The sequence below is a fragment of the Falco cherrug genome, chromosome 3, assembly GCF_023634085.1.
Source record: "Falco cherrug isolate bFalChe1 chromosome 3, bFalChe1.pri, whole genome shotgun sequence".
NCBI lineage: Eukaryota > Metazoa > Chordata > Aves > Falconiformes > Falconidae > Falco > Falco cherrug.
This window is the reverse complement of record NC_073699.1, coordinates 28,172,825-28,187,797: the sequence shown is the minus strand read 5'-3', so window position 1 is coordinate 28,187,797 and position 14,973 is coordinate 28,172,825. Positions and strand designations below refer to the sequence as shown.

The 14,973-nt window shown below is 46.7% G+C and overlaps 1 protein-coding gene across 1 annotated transcript; it reads left to right on the top strand.

The window, feature by feature from the left end:
* The first annotated feature begins 7,612 nt into the window (after positions 1-7,612).
* CTHRC1 (collagen triple helix repeat containing 1) lies at positions 7,613-14,643 on the top strand. Its single transcript, XM_055705010.1, has 4 exons — positions 7,613-8,035; positions 11,021-11,242; positions 12,518-12,734; positions 13,932-14,643. The coding sequence occupies exons 1-4, from the start codon at positions 7,700-7,702 to the stop codon at positions 14,072-14,074; spliced, it is 918 nt and encodes a 305-aa protein (XP_055560985.1). The 5' UTR covers positions 7,613-7,699; the 3' UTR covers positions 14,075-14,643.
* Positions 14,644-14,973: the final 330 nt, after the last annotated feature.

Here is a 14,973-nt window from a genome sequence, read left to right as displayed (position 1 = left end):
GCAATTCAGATGCTGGCACCAAGGGTATTTTAGAGGTTCATGGGAATAAATGTTATTTTCTGTGCATTACCTTTTTCTTTGTGATTATTCTTTCACTCTTATTTTTGTCCCTTACCATACTTAATTATTTCTTTTAATGGGCTAGAGTTTAACTGTAATTAAAAATGAAGAAGTTGGGCAACCTATACCACACCTTCATGAGCTTTCTGCTTTGTATCTCTAGAAGTGGAGCTCAGAGTATCTTTCTCGTGTACATCTGTGAAATCAGTTTCATAGATTTTACTTCCTGTTAAGAAGCACTTGAGATGCAAAGTATAATTAAAAGCTTAAAAACATGCCGGGACATCTATATCTGAGCTCTTTATTAATGTTTATTCCCTGTATTTCAACTTTGTTTATAGAAACTAAATATAAAATAAAAATTTGCTTTATTTCAGGTCTTCCTAGTTAAAATAATGACAAACATGAGATGTCTTCAGACATACAAAGATCTGTCTTCATTAAATGGCTCACTGCTGGTTTCTTAGCACAGACAGGAGCTGGAGAGAATAGTTTCTGGGAGAAGAGTGGTGTGGAAGAAAGCAGTTGTGGAAGCTGGATGAGCACTCGGGACTGGGCAGAGGTGAACCTGAGGGACACTGATCTCCAGGCTGGAGAGCGTAGCCTTGGGGATGGCAGTGTAGTCAGGAGACTACATCGGGTCTTTTAAGTGATGTTTTAGGTCTTGCTCTTGACATACAAGTTGAAGAGAAACAGCAAGAAGAATTTTACTCCTATTAAGTAGGTTTGTAAGTTATGGAGGTGATGATGGGATCACTAGATGTGGCCACTAAAAGGATCTTAACAGGAAAAAGTACATTCTGTGTTGGTCATGTATGAATGACGATCAAAGTATCTAGATTTTTATGAAGATAAGGTGCATCCCAGTTTATCTTCCCGATGTTCTGCCTGACCGCATGAAACTGGATCACAAGAAATTAAATGGGCACAAAAATAAGGCACTGCCAGATAAGGTCCTGGAGGAAATGGCTTGTAAGTTAGCTAATTAGTTGATGTCTTAAGCTAGCTGGGAAGCTGCATGCTCTACAGGCCCAACTCTAGCAGCGTCATACCTACTATCCGAGAGTGTATGCGAGTCTTGAATGACCCAGCCAAAGACAGAGGGTTTGAGGATGCTGAAGCAGCTGTGCAGGTTTCTTGGCACTGGGTTTGAGTCACCGATGTTGCCCACGGGACACAGTCCTTTCTGGGACTTGCTGTCCTTCCAGATTCGCAGGGCTGCAATCCAGACTTCCGACTAAAGAACGAGTGGATGCGCTACAGGGCTTAACAGTCCAGACAGGTATCATTCCGTGAAACATGAAGAGCTGGCGCTGACAGAGATGTGACATGCCACTGGGCGGATGAGACGCAAATATTTTGGGCTGGCTGAAGTTGGGACTCACTGTGGAAATTAACCGGAGCTATTTTTCTTAAAATCTGTTAGTAGTAGGCAAGATCATCCTGAGAATGGATACTGTGAGAGAAGCTGATGGTCAGGATGATGTTCCCTATGGAGAGAAACGGAAAGTCACCAAGCCAGTAGGAAAACCCAAGAAAGCACGCCCAATAAAAAAGAAGAGAGGACTTTGCCTTTTAAACTCATATAGCCTCAACAGCATTAGATATTTTTAGGGCCCACGTACTGAAAGTTTTTCTACTTGGCAATGGGAAATTGTGAATTCATGAATGAGATTTGTAAACCAACCAAGAGGTGCTGTAACTACAGCAAAGTCACAAGGACAGAAGGAAACCACGCTGGAAATGAAGTCATGCCTCACAAAAGCATAGTTAGATGAAGCACCTGCTGTAAAAAAATGTAACTCAAAGAAGGACTTGAAAAGACAGTTTTCTTTACAGGAACCTGGTAGGTCCTCTGCTGTTCTGGCCAAACACAGTTTCATCTCCATGTGAGCCAGGGAGTCAGTGTCGTGCTTGATCCTTTCCAGCGCCATCGCACGAGTCAGTTGTTGACGCAAGTCAAATAAGATTTCTCTTTCAGCATATAAAATAACTTTAATGCAAGAGTTTGTCTGTTGAGGTATCGTTGGGGCTAACTATGGGATGACCCCACTGAACTGCTCATGGTGAACCTCCCTCACTGTGCCCGAGCCAGGAGCCCCTGTAAATCCATCGGCCTTTTGGTGACAGTGGCTTATCAGCAAACAGACAAGGCAGATGCTGCCCAGAAGATCCACAGCCCTGCTTGCAGCAAGCCATGGTGCCTCTTCACTGAGGTCAGGTCACCTGAGGGGGACAGCGTGGATGTGAGAAGCACCAGGTCTCAGGAGTGCCACGGGCTCCAGGCAGGCTCCACCACCATGCCAACCAGGCAGAGCCACAGCAACCATGCATGTGCAGATACATCACTGCTGCTGTGGCTCTGCCCCCCTCGCTCTGCCTCTCCTCTCAGACAGGAAATTTTGTGCAACTGTTGAGTGTCCTGGGCCAATTCATTTTTATCTGTGACCAAATCCTCTTGCTTCCACAGGCTTCTGTGTATTTTGTGCGTGCTATCTATGGTGGCTATCGACCTCTGGTTTCTGTGAGCCGCCCTGAAGCGCTACGCAGCCCTTCCGTAGCCTGCAGCCCGCTCCTCATTGCTGCCCTGCTTATCCTGAGGAACTCCTTTTCAAAGGGCTTGCTGGATACAAATAAAAATATTAATTTCAAAGTCCAAGCCCATTCCTTTAATTTTTGGGTTATCACTAATCTGAGTTATTATCTTCCAAAACTGGGAGGGCAGACCTGTGGCAGTGCATGTGACGGATGGTGTAGAAAACCCGAGATTGTTCCCTTCATTGAAGAAGCTTTCCCATCTGAATGGAGCATTGTATTTCACCTCCTAGTAACTATTTACTAGTGCAGGATTCAAGGGAAGTCAGCTTTTCAGTTCTGCAAAAGGCCTTTCTATTCATAGAGAACTAATGAGGCAGCCAAGTCATTTTTCTGCCATTGACTAATTCACAGCCATTCTAATGAGCAATTGTTTCTCCCAAGCCTCCGCTCTCCCCTTGCACATGATGATTCACCGGAGGCCTGGTGAATTTCACTTAAAGCTGGACTGAATTAATTTTCCCATTCCACCATGTGCATGAGTCCTTGAACCATCCGATCTAACTGGACCCGCTTTGGCCAGATGTGCTCCAGATGCCCCTTCCAACCCAAAGGTTTCCGTGACTGCAGCCAGGATTGCACTGGCCACCCCAGGAGACAGTCTTGCAGAGGTACAGACCAGACGCCTCCGGAGTCAGAAGGCTGCAGCCAGCAGTCAAGGAAAACAGGTCTCAGCGGGGGATTTTCATCATAAAGCTTACACTAAGGAAACGTCCGGGTATCCCGAGTTATCCTTTATTGGTGAAGCAGGCAATTCTCCCAAATGGTTTTATTAAGTTTATCTAACTCTGCCTGACAATTGGCGAGTGGCGTTTAGTTTCAGATACTCGATGCTTCCATTATTATTGTAAAAGCCACAGCTATAGGGAAATGTGACTATAAATGAACTGATGGCTCGGACAGAAAAAAAAAAAAAAATATGCCTGGAAACCCCAGCAGGCTGTGAAAGGAGCTGTTCCCACAAGAGGTGTCCAAGGTATGTCCCGGTCTTGACTTGTTGGTAGCAATGTTAAGAGATTTATCTCCATAGAAAACTTGGTTAATCTGAGTAGTAAAAAAGTGTTAATCCTTTCTCTAGTGTTTTCTACTGTGCAAAACCACAATGTTACCTACAGTAACATTAAGAACCGCCACGGGCTTATTCAGAAGTAAAGAATTAACACTTAGCTGCCGGATTTTTCTTGCACACTCAAAAAATGCCACCCTCCTGTATACGGCCACAGGAATCTTCTCCCGCAGACAAGCCTCTGACAGGTTAGCTTATGCTTTCCTAACAGCTGTGCCCCTCTTGCCTTTCTTCAATGTGATGGACTCAGTTGTTATGCTCTGACCTCTGCCAGTCCTTTCGGGCTGTCATTCAGATTCTACATGTATTTTTTTTCATGGCTTGTGTAGTGAACTGTCAGCATGACTGGGCTGTCGCCTGGAGGTGCAGAGCCTCAGCAAGTAGAATATTGATACGACTTAGGCTTTTAAGCTTTCCTCAAAGGCAGAGACATCACTAGGTATTATAATCCACTAAAAAGTCTGCCCCAAAGTGGTTTTTAAGATTCAAATGTTCATATATGTACCTGCAAAGCACTGCTGTGACTATAATGCCATCCTTATCATTTTATGTAGAAGCTACTGGAAGCTTTTCTTAAGCAGGTATATCTGTGCTAGTAAAGTAACAAAACAGAGGGAGAGAAGTTTTGGATTATTTTAAAATATTAAGCATGCCATATAAATATTTAAATTAAAAGATATTAGAAGAGATCAAGGCCACGATCCCATCGATTTTTATGCAGTTCCAAAGTTTATTTTGTGGAAGAAAATGAAATCTGTTTCTTAAACCTGTGATAAATTTCCTTGCGAGCTCTTACTTTGGTTTTCTCCTGCAGCAGTACAGACGGCTCTTTTGTCCCCTCCGTCAGACAGGCAGGCTGCAAAGAGCCATTTGAGAAATTCAGCAGTCTCCTCTGATCTCAGCCTTTTACACTGACTTGCAGCCTACCCTAAAATATCAGTAATTAAAGTGAGCAAGAGCTAAACGATGAACTCCACCATTAAAAGCACCAAGGGTAGATCAGCAAAGATCCCGAGCGTTGCGATGCTGAGCACGGCAGGGCTAACCCTGAGCGCTCTGCTGCTTACCCTGGGGCGTGCACGCATCCCCCAGCGCACGGCAGGTAGGACTGCCAACCACAGTCAAAATCCCCAGGCGTCACCAGAACAGAGAGACGTACAAAGCGATAAGAGTTAACAGCAGTTGAAAAGTCCAGGTCTTGGCACTCACGTTACTGGGCCTCTTTTGGCTCAGGATGCTCAGCCCTGAACCTTCTGCAATATTTAGACAAAGTCTGGTTTTCCTGGTTGTGAAAAGCTGCAAGTAATGTAGTTCCCATCTGAGAAGAATCTGTTTCTGAGCAGTTAAAGCATCTCCTCCCTGTATAAGGAGACTCTTCTACCAGACCTGGGTCTGTTCTGCCAGGTTTGGAATATGGACCGGGTCTTTCATTCCCAGGCTCTGCATTAACCATGAGCCATGGGTTCCCTTGATAAAATGCTCCTAATCTTTCCTATCGCAGTTGTTTCACTTTGTGAAGGCCAAGGAGTGAATAGCAATTACTTACTGATTGAATTCATACCAGTGCTCTAATAAACGGTATTCATAAACTGGAAGAGTTTTCACCAGAAAGGTGGAGAGACCCAGCGACCCAGTGGGCAGCCCCTTGAATTTAGACATTTTATAGCTGAGGCGAATGGAAAGACATGGGTGTATGAGCACTTTCTCTTCTCCAGGCTTGTGTGGCTGGTTTTTTTTGGGATGCTGAGAGGCAATGTGAGGGGAGAAAGCAGCTCAAATGGCTGTGGGGAGAACATGCTTCTGGCACCAGACTCATGGTGTGAGCATCTGCTACGTGTGGTGCAGGTGGCAGCGCCACAGTGACCTTGCATGAGCCTGCCTAGGTTGTGCAGCAGCAGACTGGACATGTGGAAGATTGTAGTGTCATTTAAAGGATGGATGTGTGTACCTCAACATCTGTGCTGATATGTTTGCCACCCATAAAAGATAAATTCTATATCATATGGTAGTATGGGTAAGATGAAGGAATCCACTAGCTGATGTAGTACAGATCCTGAAGATGCTCAGGCAGGCTTATTACAGCAGCTCCTTTTGTCTGGGAAATATTTAGGGCAAAGTAGGTCAGTAGTTCTGATTCAGTTCGAGTGTCTCACCAGCATTCAGCAATGGGTGCTGTCCTCAGAAGCATTTAAATACATCAAAAGCCCACCGAGCATAAGCCTAGCAGGTGGCAAGGCTTGCTCGGACCAAAGCAGGCTAAGGACGATGTTGATATTTCTGTTTTCCAGGCTGCAGGTCAAATGAGCATTGGGAACGGCACAATACACTTACTAGAGCTCAAAGCAGATGTCCCACCATTATTTGCTAAGACCTTCTCTTACAGCGTTCCTTAGCTTGCTTCGGCTGGCAAAGCCAGCCGTTTGGGATTTAAAAGCTTCTCACTCAGACCCGAACTCTAATGGTGAGCAAACCCAGGCAGAAAAATGCATACGGAAGTCTGTGCAAATTGTTAGCTAAAATACCGAGTATCAGGAAGGTGTACAGTGCTGCTGTGCTGTGTGCTGCAGCTGTGGCGCCTTGCCTGAAGAAGTTAATTCTATAATACAGGAGTCTGGCAATGTGGGAAGGGACGAGCCTTAGCAACAGCCCGTGCTGATGCTGTTGGTATTTTTATTACCCCAGCCACTTGGTAATGATGCCTCTCTGAACATGCATGTTACACAGAATTCAGACATTACCATCTCTCAGTATTGCCCCCAACCTGGACCCGAGGCACGAGGGGTTTCGCTGACAGCAGCACACAATTACACAGTGAAGCATCTGCGTGTGCATATTCGTGGATGCTCACTGAGGCTGTCACAGAAGCAATTGTTATAATTAAAGATTTACATCATTCCATAAATTTTCCCAACTGGTTTAGGGAACCATTATTGTTTACTAGCTGTTTTACAAAGTCGGCTGGATGTATCACTACACTCCTTCACAAGGTGGGGGCCCACGCCTCCGCAGTGTGGCTGACACCAGTCCCGGTTCCCAGGACAGTGTGTGACGGGGTTGATGACAACAGTGTGGCTCGTGGTGCAAACCTGTCCTCGCTGCTGTTGTTCAGCTAGTACGGATGTGGAAAGGGGAGAAAGACAGAAGTGGCTTAGAGTGCAGAGGTAACTGTAGTCAGAACAACCTGAAGTTGTTCTGTTATAACATGTTATGTTATAAATATGTTTAACATAAACATATGTTGGTGTAAACAAAAATCTGGTTCTGTGGGGTCTATCGTGAATGACTCAACGTCTTGTAATGTGCATTCCTCCAGGAGAATTGTATGCTTTTGTTAAATAATTCAGAAAAAAAAAAAAATGTATTGAAGCTTATCTCCCCCTTCTGGAAACTCTACCTCCACAAATCCTGCGAAGATTGCAGCATACAGAAGTTCTCTTTTGAATGTTTGTTACTTGCATTTTTAACGCTTAAGGCCACACAGCGTGCTTATTTTATAGCGCTTGCAGTTCTAGTATGCCGAAAAGTGAAATACGATTTTAAATGAAAGCAAAATGAGATGGTTTACACTGGGATGCCGAGGTGTTTCTAAATGGACAACGTTCAGTCAGGCAGTACCGAGGTCTTCCGTAAAAGTCCACATTTCGCTGCTGTTCAGGCGGCTTTTGTGCCCTTGGCGTGGGCTTCTGTTAAAATGCCATCAGGGGTTTGCCCCCAGCTGCTCTTTGCCACGCGCGGTCCATCAGGCTCCTGCTGCGGCGCCACGGGAGCTGCCGGCAGGACCGCGCTTCCCTCGGGAAGGTGTGACCGCCGGGAGGCCGAGCCCCGGAGGCTGGGGAGGGGGATGCTCGGTGCTCCGGGGGGGTGACCCCTGCCGCGCCCCCCGCAGCCCGGCCGTCGGCAGCGCCCGGGGAAGGCTCCGCGGGGCCCGGCCGGAGGGGGCGGGAGCCCCCCGGCCCCCGTGCCAATGGCTGCGGGGGGATGGCTCTGCCTGGACGTTCCCGCTCGGTTACAGGATGGAAATTCCCGGCCTCCCCGGGGAGGGAGCTCGGGCTCCGCGCTCTGAAAGGCTCATTTATCCCCGCGCTGCCGCCCAGAGTGGCGGACACGGGCCCCTGCGCCGCCGCCTCCCCCGGCCCCGGGCGCGGCCCCGCGCCCCCCGCCCGCACCATGCCCCGCGCCCCGGCCGCAGCCCCGCCGCTGCTGCCGCTGCTGCCGCTGCTGCTGCTGGCGCTGCTGGCGGCCCCGCCGGCCGGCGGCTCCGAGAGCCCCAAGGGGAAGCAGAAGGCGCTTCGCCAGCGGGAGGTGCTGGACGTGGTGAGCGGGGCCGGGGGCCCGGGGCCGGGCGGGTGGGCGCTGGGCGCGGCGGGGGCGCCGGGCGGGGCGGCCGGGGGAGCCGCGCGGTGCTGGTTTGTCGCAAAAATCGGGGAAAAGCGCAAAATGCGCGGGTTTCCGAGCCCCGCCGCTGCCGCCGCGGGCCGGGCGGGCTCTGCCTCTGGAGCTGGGTCATTACCCCTCGCTGTGCTGAACCTGGGAACGCTGAGAAGGGGCTGGGCGGGCTTTGGCGGAAGCCGCTGGTTTGCGGCGGCTGGGTGCGGGGCTGCGTGGTCTCCGCAGGGCTGGGGGGCTGCGGGGCCGGGGGCTGAGGCCGGCGGGGCCGGGGGCTGCGCTGTGAGCTGCCGGCCGCCCTCTGCGCGTCGCGGGGGTAACGCTGGGATCGGTCTGGGGAGCCTGGCAACATCAGCGGCAGATGCTGTTCAGCTCCTGCAAGGCGAGGGGATAGACAATGAGCTACAAAAAGAGAAATACCAGGGCTGCTCTTCAGCAGCCATGAGGTGCTGCGGAGGCTGTATCCGCACGCTGACCGAACCCGCTTTTCCTTGGAGGGGCGTTAATGCCTTGTTCCCTTTGGCAGCTGGGGCTGCATACCGACCGCTGTTTGCAATTCCATTGCAACTAGAAACCTTAGTGCCTCGGGACCATCCCATCTCAGGGATGGAAGAAAGGAGGGAGATTTTCCAGCCCTTGGAATGTAGACAGCAGATGTGAAGCTATTTCTGTGAGCTTCTGGGCTGCCGTTCACCTCCTATAGGAGATCGGTAGCATGGCCGATTCTTCTGTGGTCTCCACAGAGATCCCCCAAAGGGATGTGCTGGAAGCCCCATCGGTAGCAAAGCTCCTTCCCTTTCACACCACCTCATTACGCTTTCACTTCTGCAGTGGGAATTTAATTGCATCGAGAATAAGGAGTCTGCACACATGGAGGAGCTTATGCTTTCTGCTGGAGCAGTATTTTGGGGGGCCCCATTTCTCTTGCCTTGCTCCATGCTTTCGGGTGCAGCAGAGTGCAGGTAAATCAGTGGCGGCTGAGTCAGGCACAGCCCAGTTGTACAGACTGCTTCAGCTACGGCCCTTCCCGTGCAGATGAAGGCATGCCCGAGGGGGATCCTGCCTTCAGCAGAAATTTTAAAAGATGTTTTATGCATTCCCAGCTTCAGAAAGGATGAAATTTGCTTCATTTGGCAAGCAGAGATGAATTTAGTTGGAGCAGAGCCCAAAGCCCAGGTAATTCACTCACGTCAGTCAAAATTTTTGGCTGTGGAATGGCGGAGCAGCTCTCCCTGGAAGGGAGCTGTGTGGCTCTGAGTGCAGCGGTGGCTCCTCTCCAGGGGTCTGCCCCTAGCCCTCGCCGATTTCTATGTCCATCCCATGTTCTGTTTTTGTGGTGTGTAACCATGAGCAAAAGCCAGAGGCAGTCACTGTTCCAGATAGAGCCCAAGGGGAGAGTAGTGGCAAGAGCAGATAACTGGTGCTGTGTGAAATACAGATCTCTTTGTGTCATTCTCGTGGTCCCTGGGCTGGTGTGTGCTTTGCCAGGCAGCCTGCTCTCCAGCTAACTTTTTCAAAATGTGGCCTTCCTGATTTTAATATTCCACTCTTTCCAACGCCATTACCAACAGTGTTTTCTTTGGTGAAGGTAGTGAGGGAATGCCAGCATGATTAGTCCAGCTCTCATCTTCTTGCTAGACCTCTTTGTACAGTCACTGACTTTATTTATGGAGTGGCTCCAGCCGAGCCTGTGATGCCCATGCTGGTTTTTGCACCAAAGCATGGGAAAAGGAGCAACCCCAGAAGAAGAAAGTTTGCCAGTGTGACAAAGGAGCGAGAGCAGGGGCTGTAGTTTGCAGCTTGCAGTGCAGATAGTGGCACGGCTTGCAGGAGGGGGAATAGCTGGAGGATCGTTTCTTTTTGAAACAGGTGGGGATTAAGTGGTTTGAAATGGATGAAGGGAAATAGGTGTGAGAAAGGGGAAGAGCAGAATGTAGTTATCTGTGAGGGTCTGGGGTGAAGACTGGAGGAAGCAGTTAGTCACCAGCCGGGAAAGAGCATTTCAAGTAAGAGCCCTGCCGCCACCAGCCCCTGCGGGGTCCTGCTCAACGTTCCTGTGCCAGCTGCACACGCGGGTGCCCCCCAGCATCCAGCACCCAGGCTGCTGGGCCAAGGAGCTCTGGGCTGCACAGAGCTACTCCCCGGGGAGGGCAACCCCAAATCTCATAAGGTATGAAGGCAACGTGTGTTAACATGTAGTTTGGGAGAGCAACATTTGACCTTTCCCACCATGGCAATGTTAGGGAGGACGTTAGCGTGCCATCCTCCCATGTGTGCCTTCCCACTGCTATGAACAGGGATTCAGAGTTCAGGATTATCCCAGGGTGCAGCTTCCCATGTCCACATCAACATGGACATGCTGTGTGTGCCCCCCGAGTCTGACTTGTGTGGTCTGACTATAGCAAGGCGATTCTGTCCCAGAGGAGTGGTGGCAGAAGAAAACTGGTGTTAACCTCTGCTCTGTGAAATGCAAAAGTTTCTCTACTTCAAGAAAAAAAAAAAAAGAAGGAAAAAATAATGGCAGCTTATTGACTAGAACAGTTATACAAGTAATGATGGGTTAGGAGAAAGGAACTGTTAACATACAACTTTTTGTTTCTGTATAGGAACGTTTTGAATCTTCCGAGGTTTCTCAAAAGGTTTTAATCCTTGGGCTAGGCCAGTTTTTAATTCTAGGACTTATGCATCTTTTCAGAAAATCATTTAATTTACAGCAAATTCTGCTGGCACTGCTTATCGTTGACATTTTATTTTTCCTTTTTTTTCCCTCTGTGGAACCATTTTCTTGGTGACCTGGAAATAGCCCATTAGTCTGTATCACGGCAAATTTTTTTGTTTTGTTGTTGTTTGTTTGTAACTTGGTTAGCCTCAGAATTAAGGGACGGAAGCAGTAAGATCTGTTCTGCATTTCAGTACAATGGCATGTGCTTGCAAGGCCCCAGTGGCGTACCTGGACGGGATGGAAACCCGGGAGCCAACGGGATCCCTGGGACACCTGGGATCCCAGGACGGGATGGGCTGAAAGGGGAGAAGGGCGAGTGCATGCGCGAGAGCATCGAGGAGTCCTGGACGCCCAACTTCAAGCAGTGTTCGTGGAGTGCGCTTAATTACGGCATCGATCTTGGGAAGATTGCAGTAAGTTAGCTTCGTCAGGGATGCTGCGCTTCACCAACCACAGCAGGCTCTAGATCTGCCGCCTCTGTGGCTGGGTAGCACTCATCAAAGATGGCCTGTTGCATTCTTTTTCTACAAATAAGGGTGAACTTCTCAAAGGTTTAGCTACTTTGGATCCAATCTCAGCTGTTTTGCAGCGATGTGCCCTTTTTATTTCTGTAGTCGTGTTTCAAAAGAATGATGCAGCTGGTGTAAGGGTATATTTAGAAGCCCAGATCTATTACTGTAAGGCTGAAAGTTACACCACCAAAAGTACCTCCACCTTGCCCAAAACAGGGCAAGGGATTTACCATGTCAATCCTAAGGAACAGGAGGGATGTACATCTTTAATCTGTTAATGGTATCTGTCTTTGTAACTCCTGCTTCAAAATGGTTCACTGAAGTTCAGTTGCAGGATGCTACCACAAAAAGCATCGGCATTGTTCAGGAGCAGCATTACCAAGCGTTGTCCAGACTAACCCAGACAGGCTGTCCTCCACTGCAGCCCTGGGTATAAAAATTTCCAACACAACAGTGCAAGCCTAGAAGAGGGGAAGAAATCATACCAGCTACGAAGCAATGCCCAGGCTGGTTGGAGTAATTTAACTGCTATTGCTGTGGCTAGAGTGAGAGTCAACTTTTCTGAGCAGACACCTCTCACTGCATTGCACTGGCCAAACTGTCCCTAGCTCCCTCCCCATGATATCCAGCATTTTGAAGACAGAGTAACAACGTCTTAAAAATCTGAAAATGTTTTTTTCAGTTGTGCAGCTTTTGTCAGGGTTTAAATCTCACAAATCTTGTGATAATTGTTAAATCCAAGATTTCTGGTAACAGAGACAGAAATTGTACTGTCCTCTCAGACAAGGACTTGAGCGCAGCTTTCAGACAGCTCATACCCCTTTACATAAACCCCAGAAGATAACTAGGTTACCAATTTAACAGCAGGCATTATCTAAATAAAGTTAAGAATTTCCATAATACCCCTTTGCCATTACTATCTATGAGGTGGTGTTTCTGATTTGCAACTTTGCACTGTATGGTATTTGCCAGGCTCTACTTTTATTTTTTTTTCTCCCCTGCCTCCCCCCCCCCCCCCCCCCCCCAGCAGAAAGGACTAAAGAGAAAAGCCAAAACATTCTAAGATAAATATAAATATATTACTAAAAATAAATATATTTCCTAAATGTAAATATATAGAAAATAAATAGGCTCAAAACCAGAGGTTGCTACCAAAGTACTTTTGTCTCCTCTTAGGAATGTACATTTACAAAGATGCGCTCGAACAGTGCTCTCCGCGTTCTCTTCAGTGGATCGCTTCGGCTAAAATGCAAAAATGCCTGTTGTCAGCGCTGGTACTTTACTTTTAATGGAGCAGAATGTGCTGGGCCGCTTCCTATTGAAGCCATAATATATTTAGATCAAGGGAGCCCGGAGCTGAATTCCACTATTAATATACACCGAACTTCTTCAGGTATGTATGGCGGGACCACCTGAACAGAGATGGAGCAGAAGCCAGTAGCAAATCTAGTTACCAAATGCAGGAAGTACAGTCTGCCTTAGAAAGTAAAAAAAACTGAAAGAAGAGGCAGAAAAGTGGCTGGCTAACACTTGTTACTCTTACTTTGTTGCCTCACAGCAGACTATCAATAGTAACAGTATTAGAATTATTTATTAAGCACTTTATTACTGTGGTATTTGTTGTGGTACTTACATCCTGTAATTTAGAAATGGAAGAGGTTTCTATCCAGAGAGTTCTACTGATCTCTGCTACAACATGAATACAGACACATTCTGTGCTGTGTTAGCATATGGAGAAACGGCCTTACTGCCAAGCAGACAGTGTCATCCTGGCTTAAAATACTGATAGTTGAACATTATCTGCATAAAATGAGACTTATTTGCCCTGGAATTTCTCCTGTAATTTCAGGTGATGCACAAAAGTACCCCCAAAGTGAAGTCTCTAGGAACTATTATTCAGCTGCTAAGCAAAAGGCAAATTAGCGAAGTCATTCAGCATAAAAGGAGGTGACACCAGAAGGGGACTAACATCAACTCTGCTCAGTTTTCCTCTCTGTACTATTTCATGACTGCATGAAATCTAATGTCTAGAGCTATGATAGGTTTTTTTTTTCACCAAGAGATAGGACCCACCTGTCCTCATTAACCCACCTCCAACTAGTGGTGCTAGTGGAGAAAAACAAAGGGGCAGCAAAAGTGGAACTTTATACAGAAGCAGTAAATTAGGCGTGGAAAAGATTACAGGGTGACTATCACCTTTGCAGGGCTTACCTGTGTCCCTGTCCCCCCCTCCCCATCACTGCCTTAGGGGGATGGATGGGATTGAAGCCATATCCCAGGTACCAGTTTGTAAGTGTGGACACTTCAAGAAGCAGGTGTACCTCCCATTTAGCCATCCTGTGGATTGTGATCCCCTTCAGGTACTGCAACAGAGGTCAAGAAGCAGCACGGATAAAGGCGGTGTGTGACTCTCTAACCTGCTGCTGCATCTCTAATAGTTTTGTTTTGTTTTTTTCTAAAAATGCTATTCAGGTTTAACTAAACAGCATGAGCTTGTAATGAACTGTTCTTAAGTACTTGTGTCCACCTCCAGTTGTGAAATACAGCTGATTCTGTCTGATGAAGTAACCCGATTTTTGTGTTTAACCAGTGGAAGGTCTGTGTGAAGGGATCAATGCCGGCTTGGTAGATATTGCCATCTGGGTCGGGACTTGCTCAGATTATCCACGGGGAGATGCTTCTACTGGATGGAATTCAGTCTCCCGAATCATCATTGAAGAACTGCCAAAATAACCTTCCTTCCCTTTTTATAACCTCTTTTAAAAAAAAATTTGTACAATTTTCTTCAGAATTTATTTCTATAGAGTTGGATGCAAGTATTTGACTGAAAGGCACCCAACTCTTGCATCTGTAGTCTTTGCCTGGCCTTTTTTTGCACATCGCAGAGGCTTTTTATAATAATCATTTTAGAATATAAATATCAAACCCAAGTTCATTAACTTTTTAAATTCCTTGTTTGATGTATGAAACTATACCACCACCATTTTAAGAATTAGCTGTAACTTTTTTGTATCAAATAAATAAGACCTTTTACAAAAAAACAAATAATCCAGGCTCTTTTATTGATCATCAAACTATTCAAGATATTTTATATGGTGTTATGATACACAGCTATTTTTTTTTTGGAAGACTTCACAGAAAGTTCTAAGAAAGAAAACCCAGGACTTGGCTTTAGCCTTCAGAAAACTACTCCCGTAATGTGACTACAGAATAGGATGCTCTGCTGCTACAGTCTTATGTCTCTCAACAAACTCCTGATGACTTAACTGCAACGTAAACGATGCGGTAAGTGTTAAATATCTCACTCTGAATAACTAAGTAAAAATAAGACTATCTAAACGTGATAGACTGGATTTCAGTATGAATATCTATTATCGGTCTCCACTCTTAGCATGCAGATACTAAATAATTTTGCAGTTACAAAACTTCATTTTATGGCTCCAATAAAATAATTGTCCTGGATTTAGCCTTTCATATATAAATATATATGTATATATACATATATACAATCGCTTTGGTGTTAATTAAAAGCTAGATATATTAAATAGTTTGGAAGATACAGAAATAAGGTTGAAAAACTTAGGCTTTCAAAAAAATATACTTGTAAAGTGAGAGAATAATGTCACAGCTAT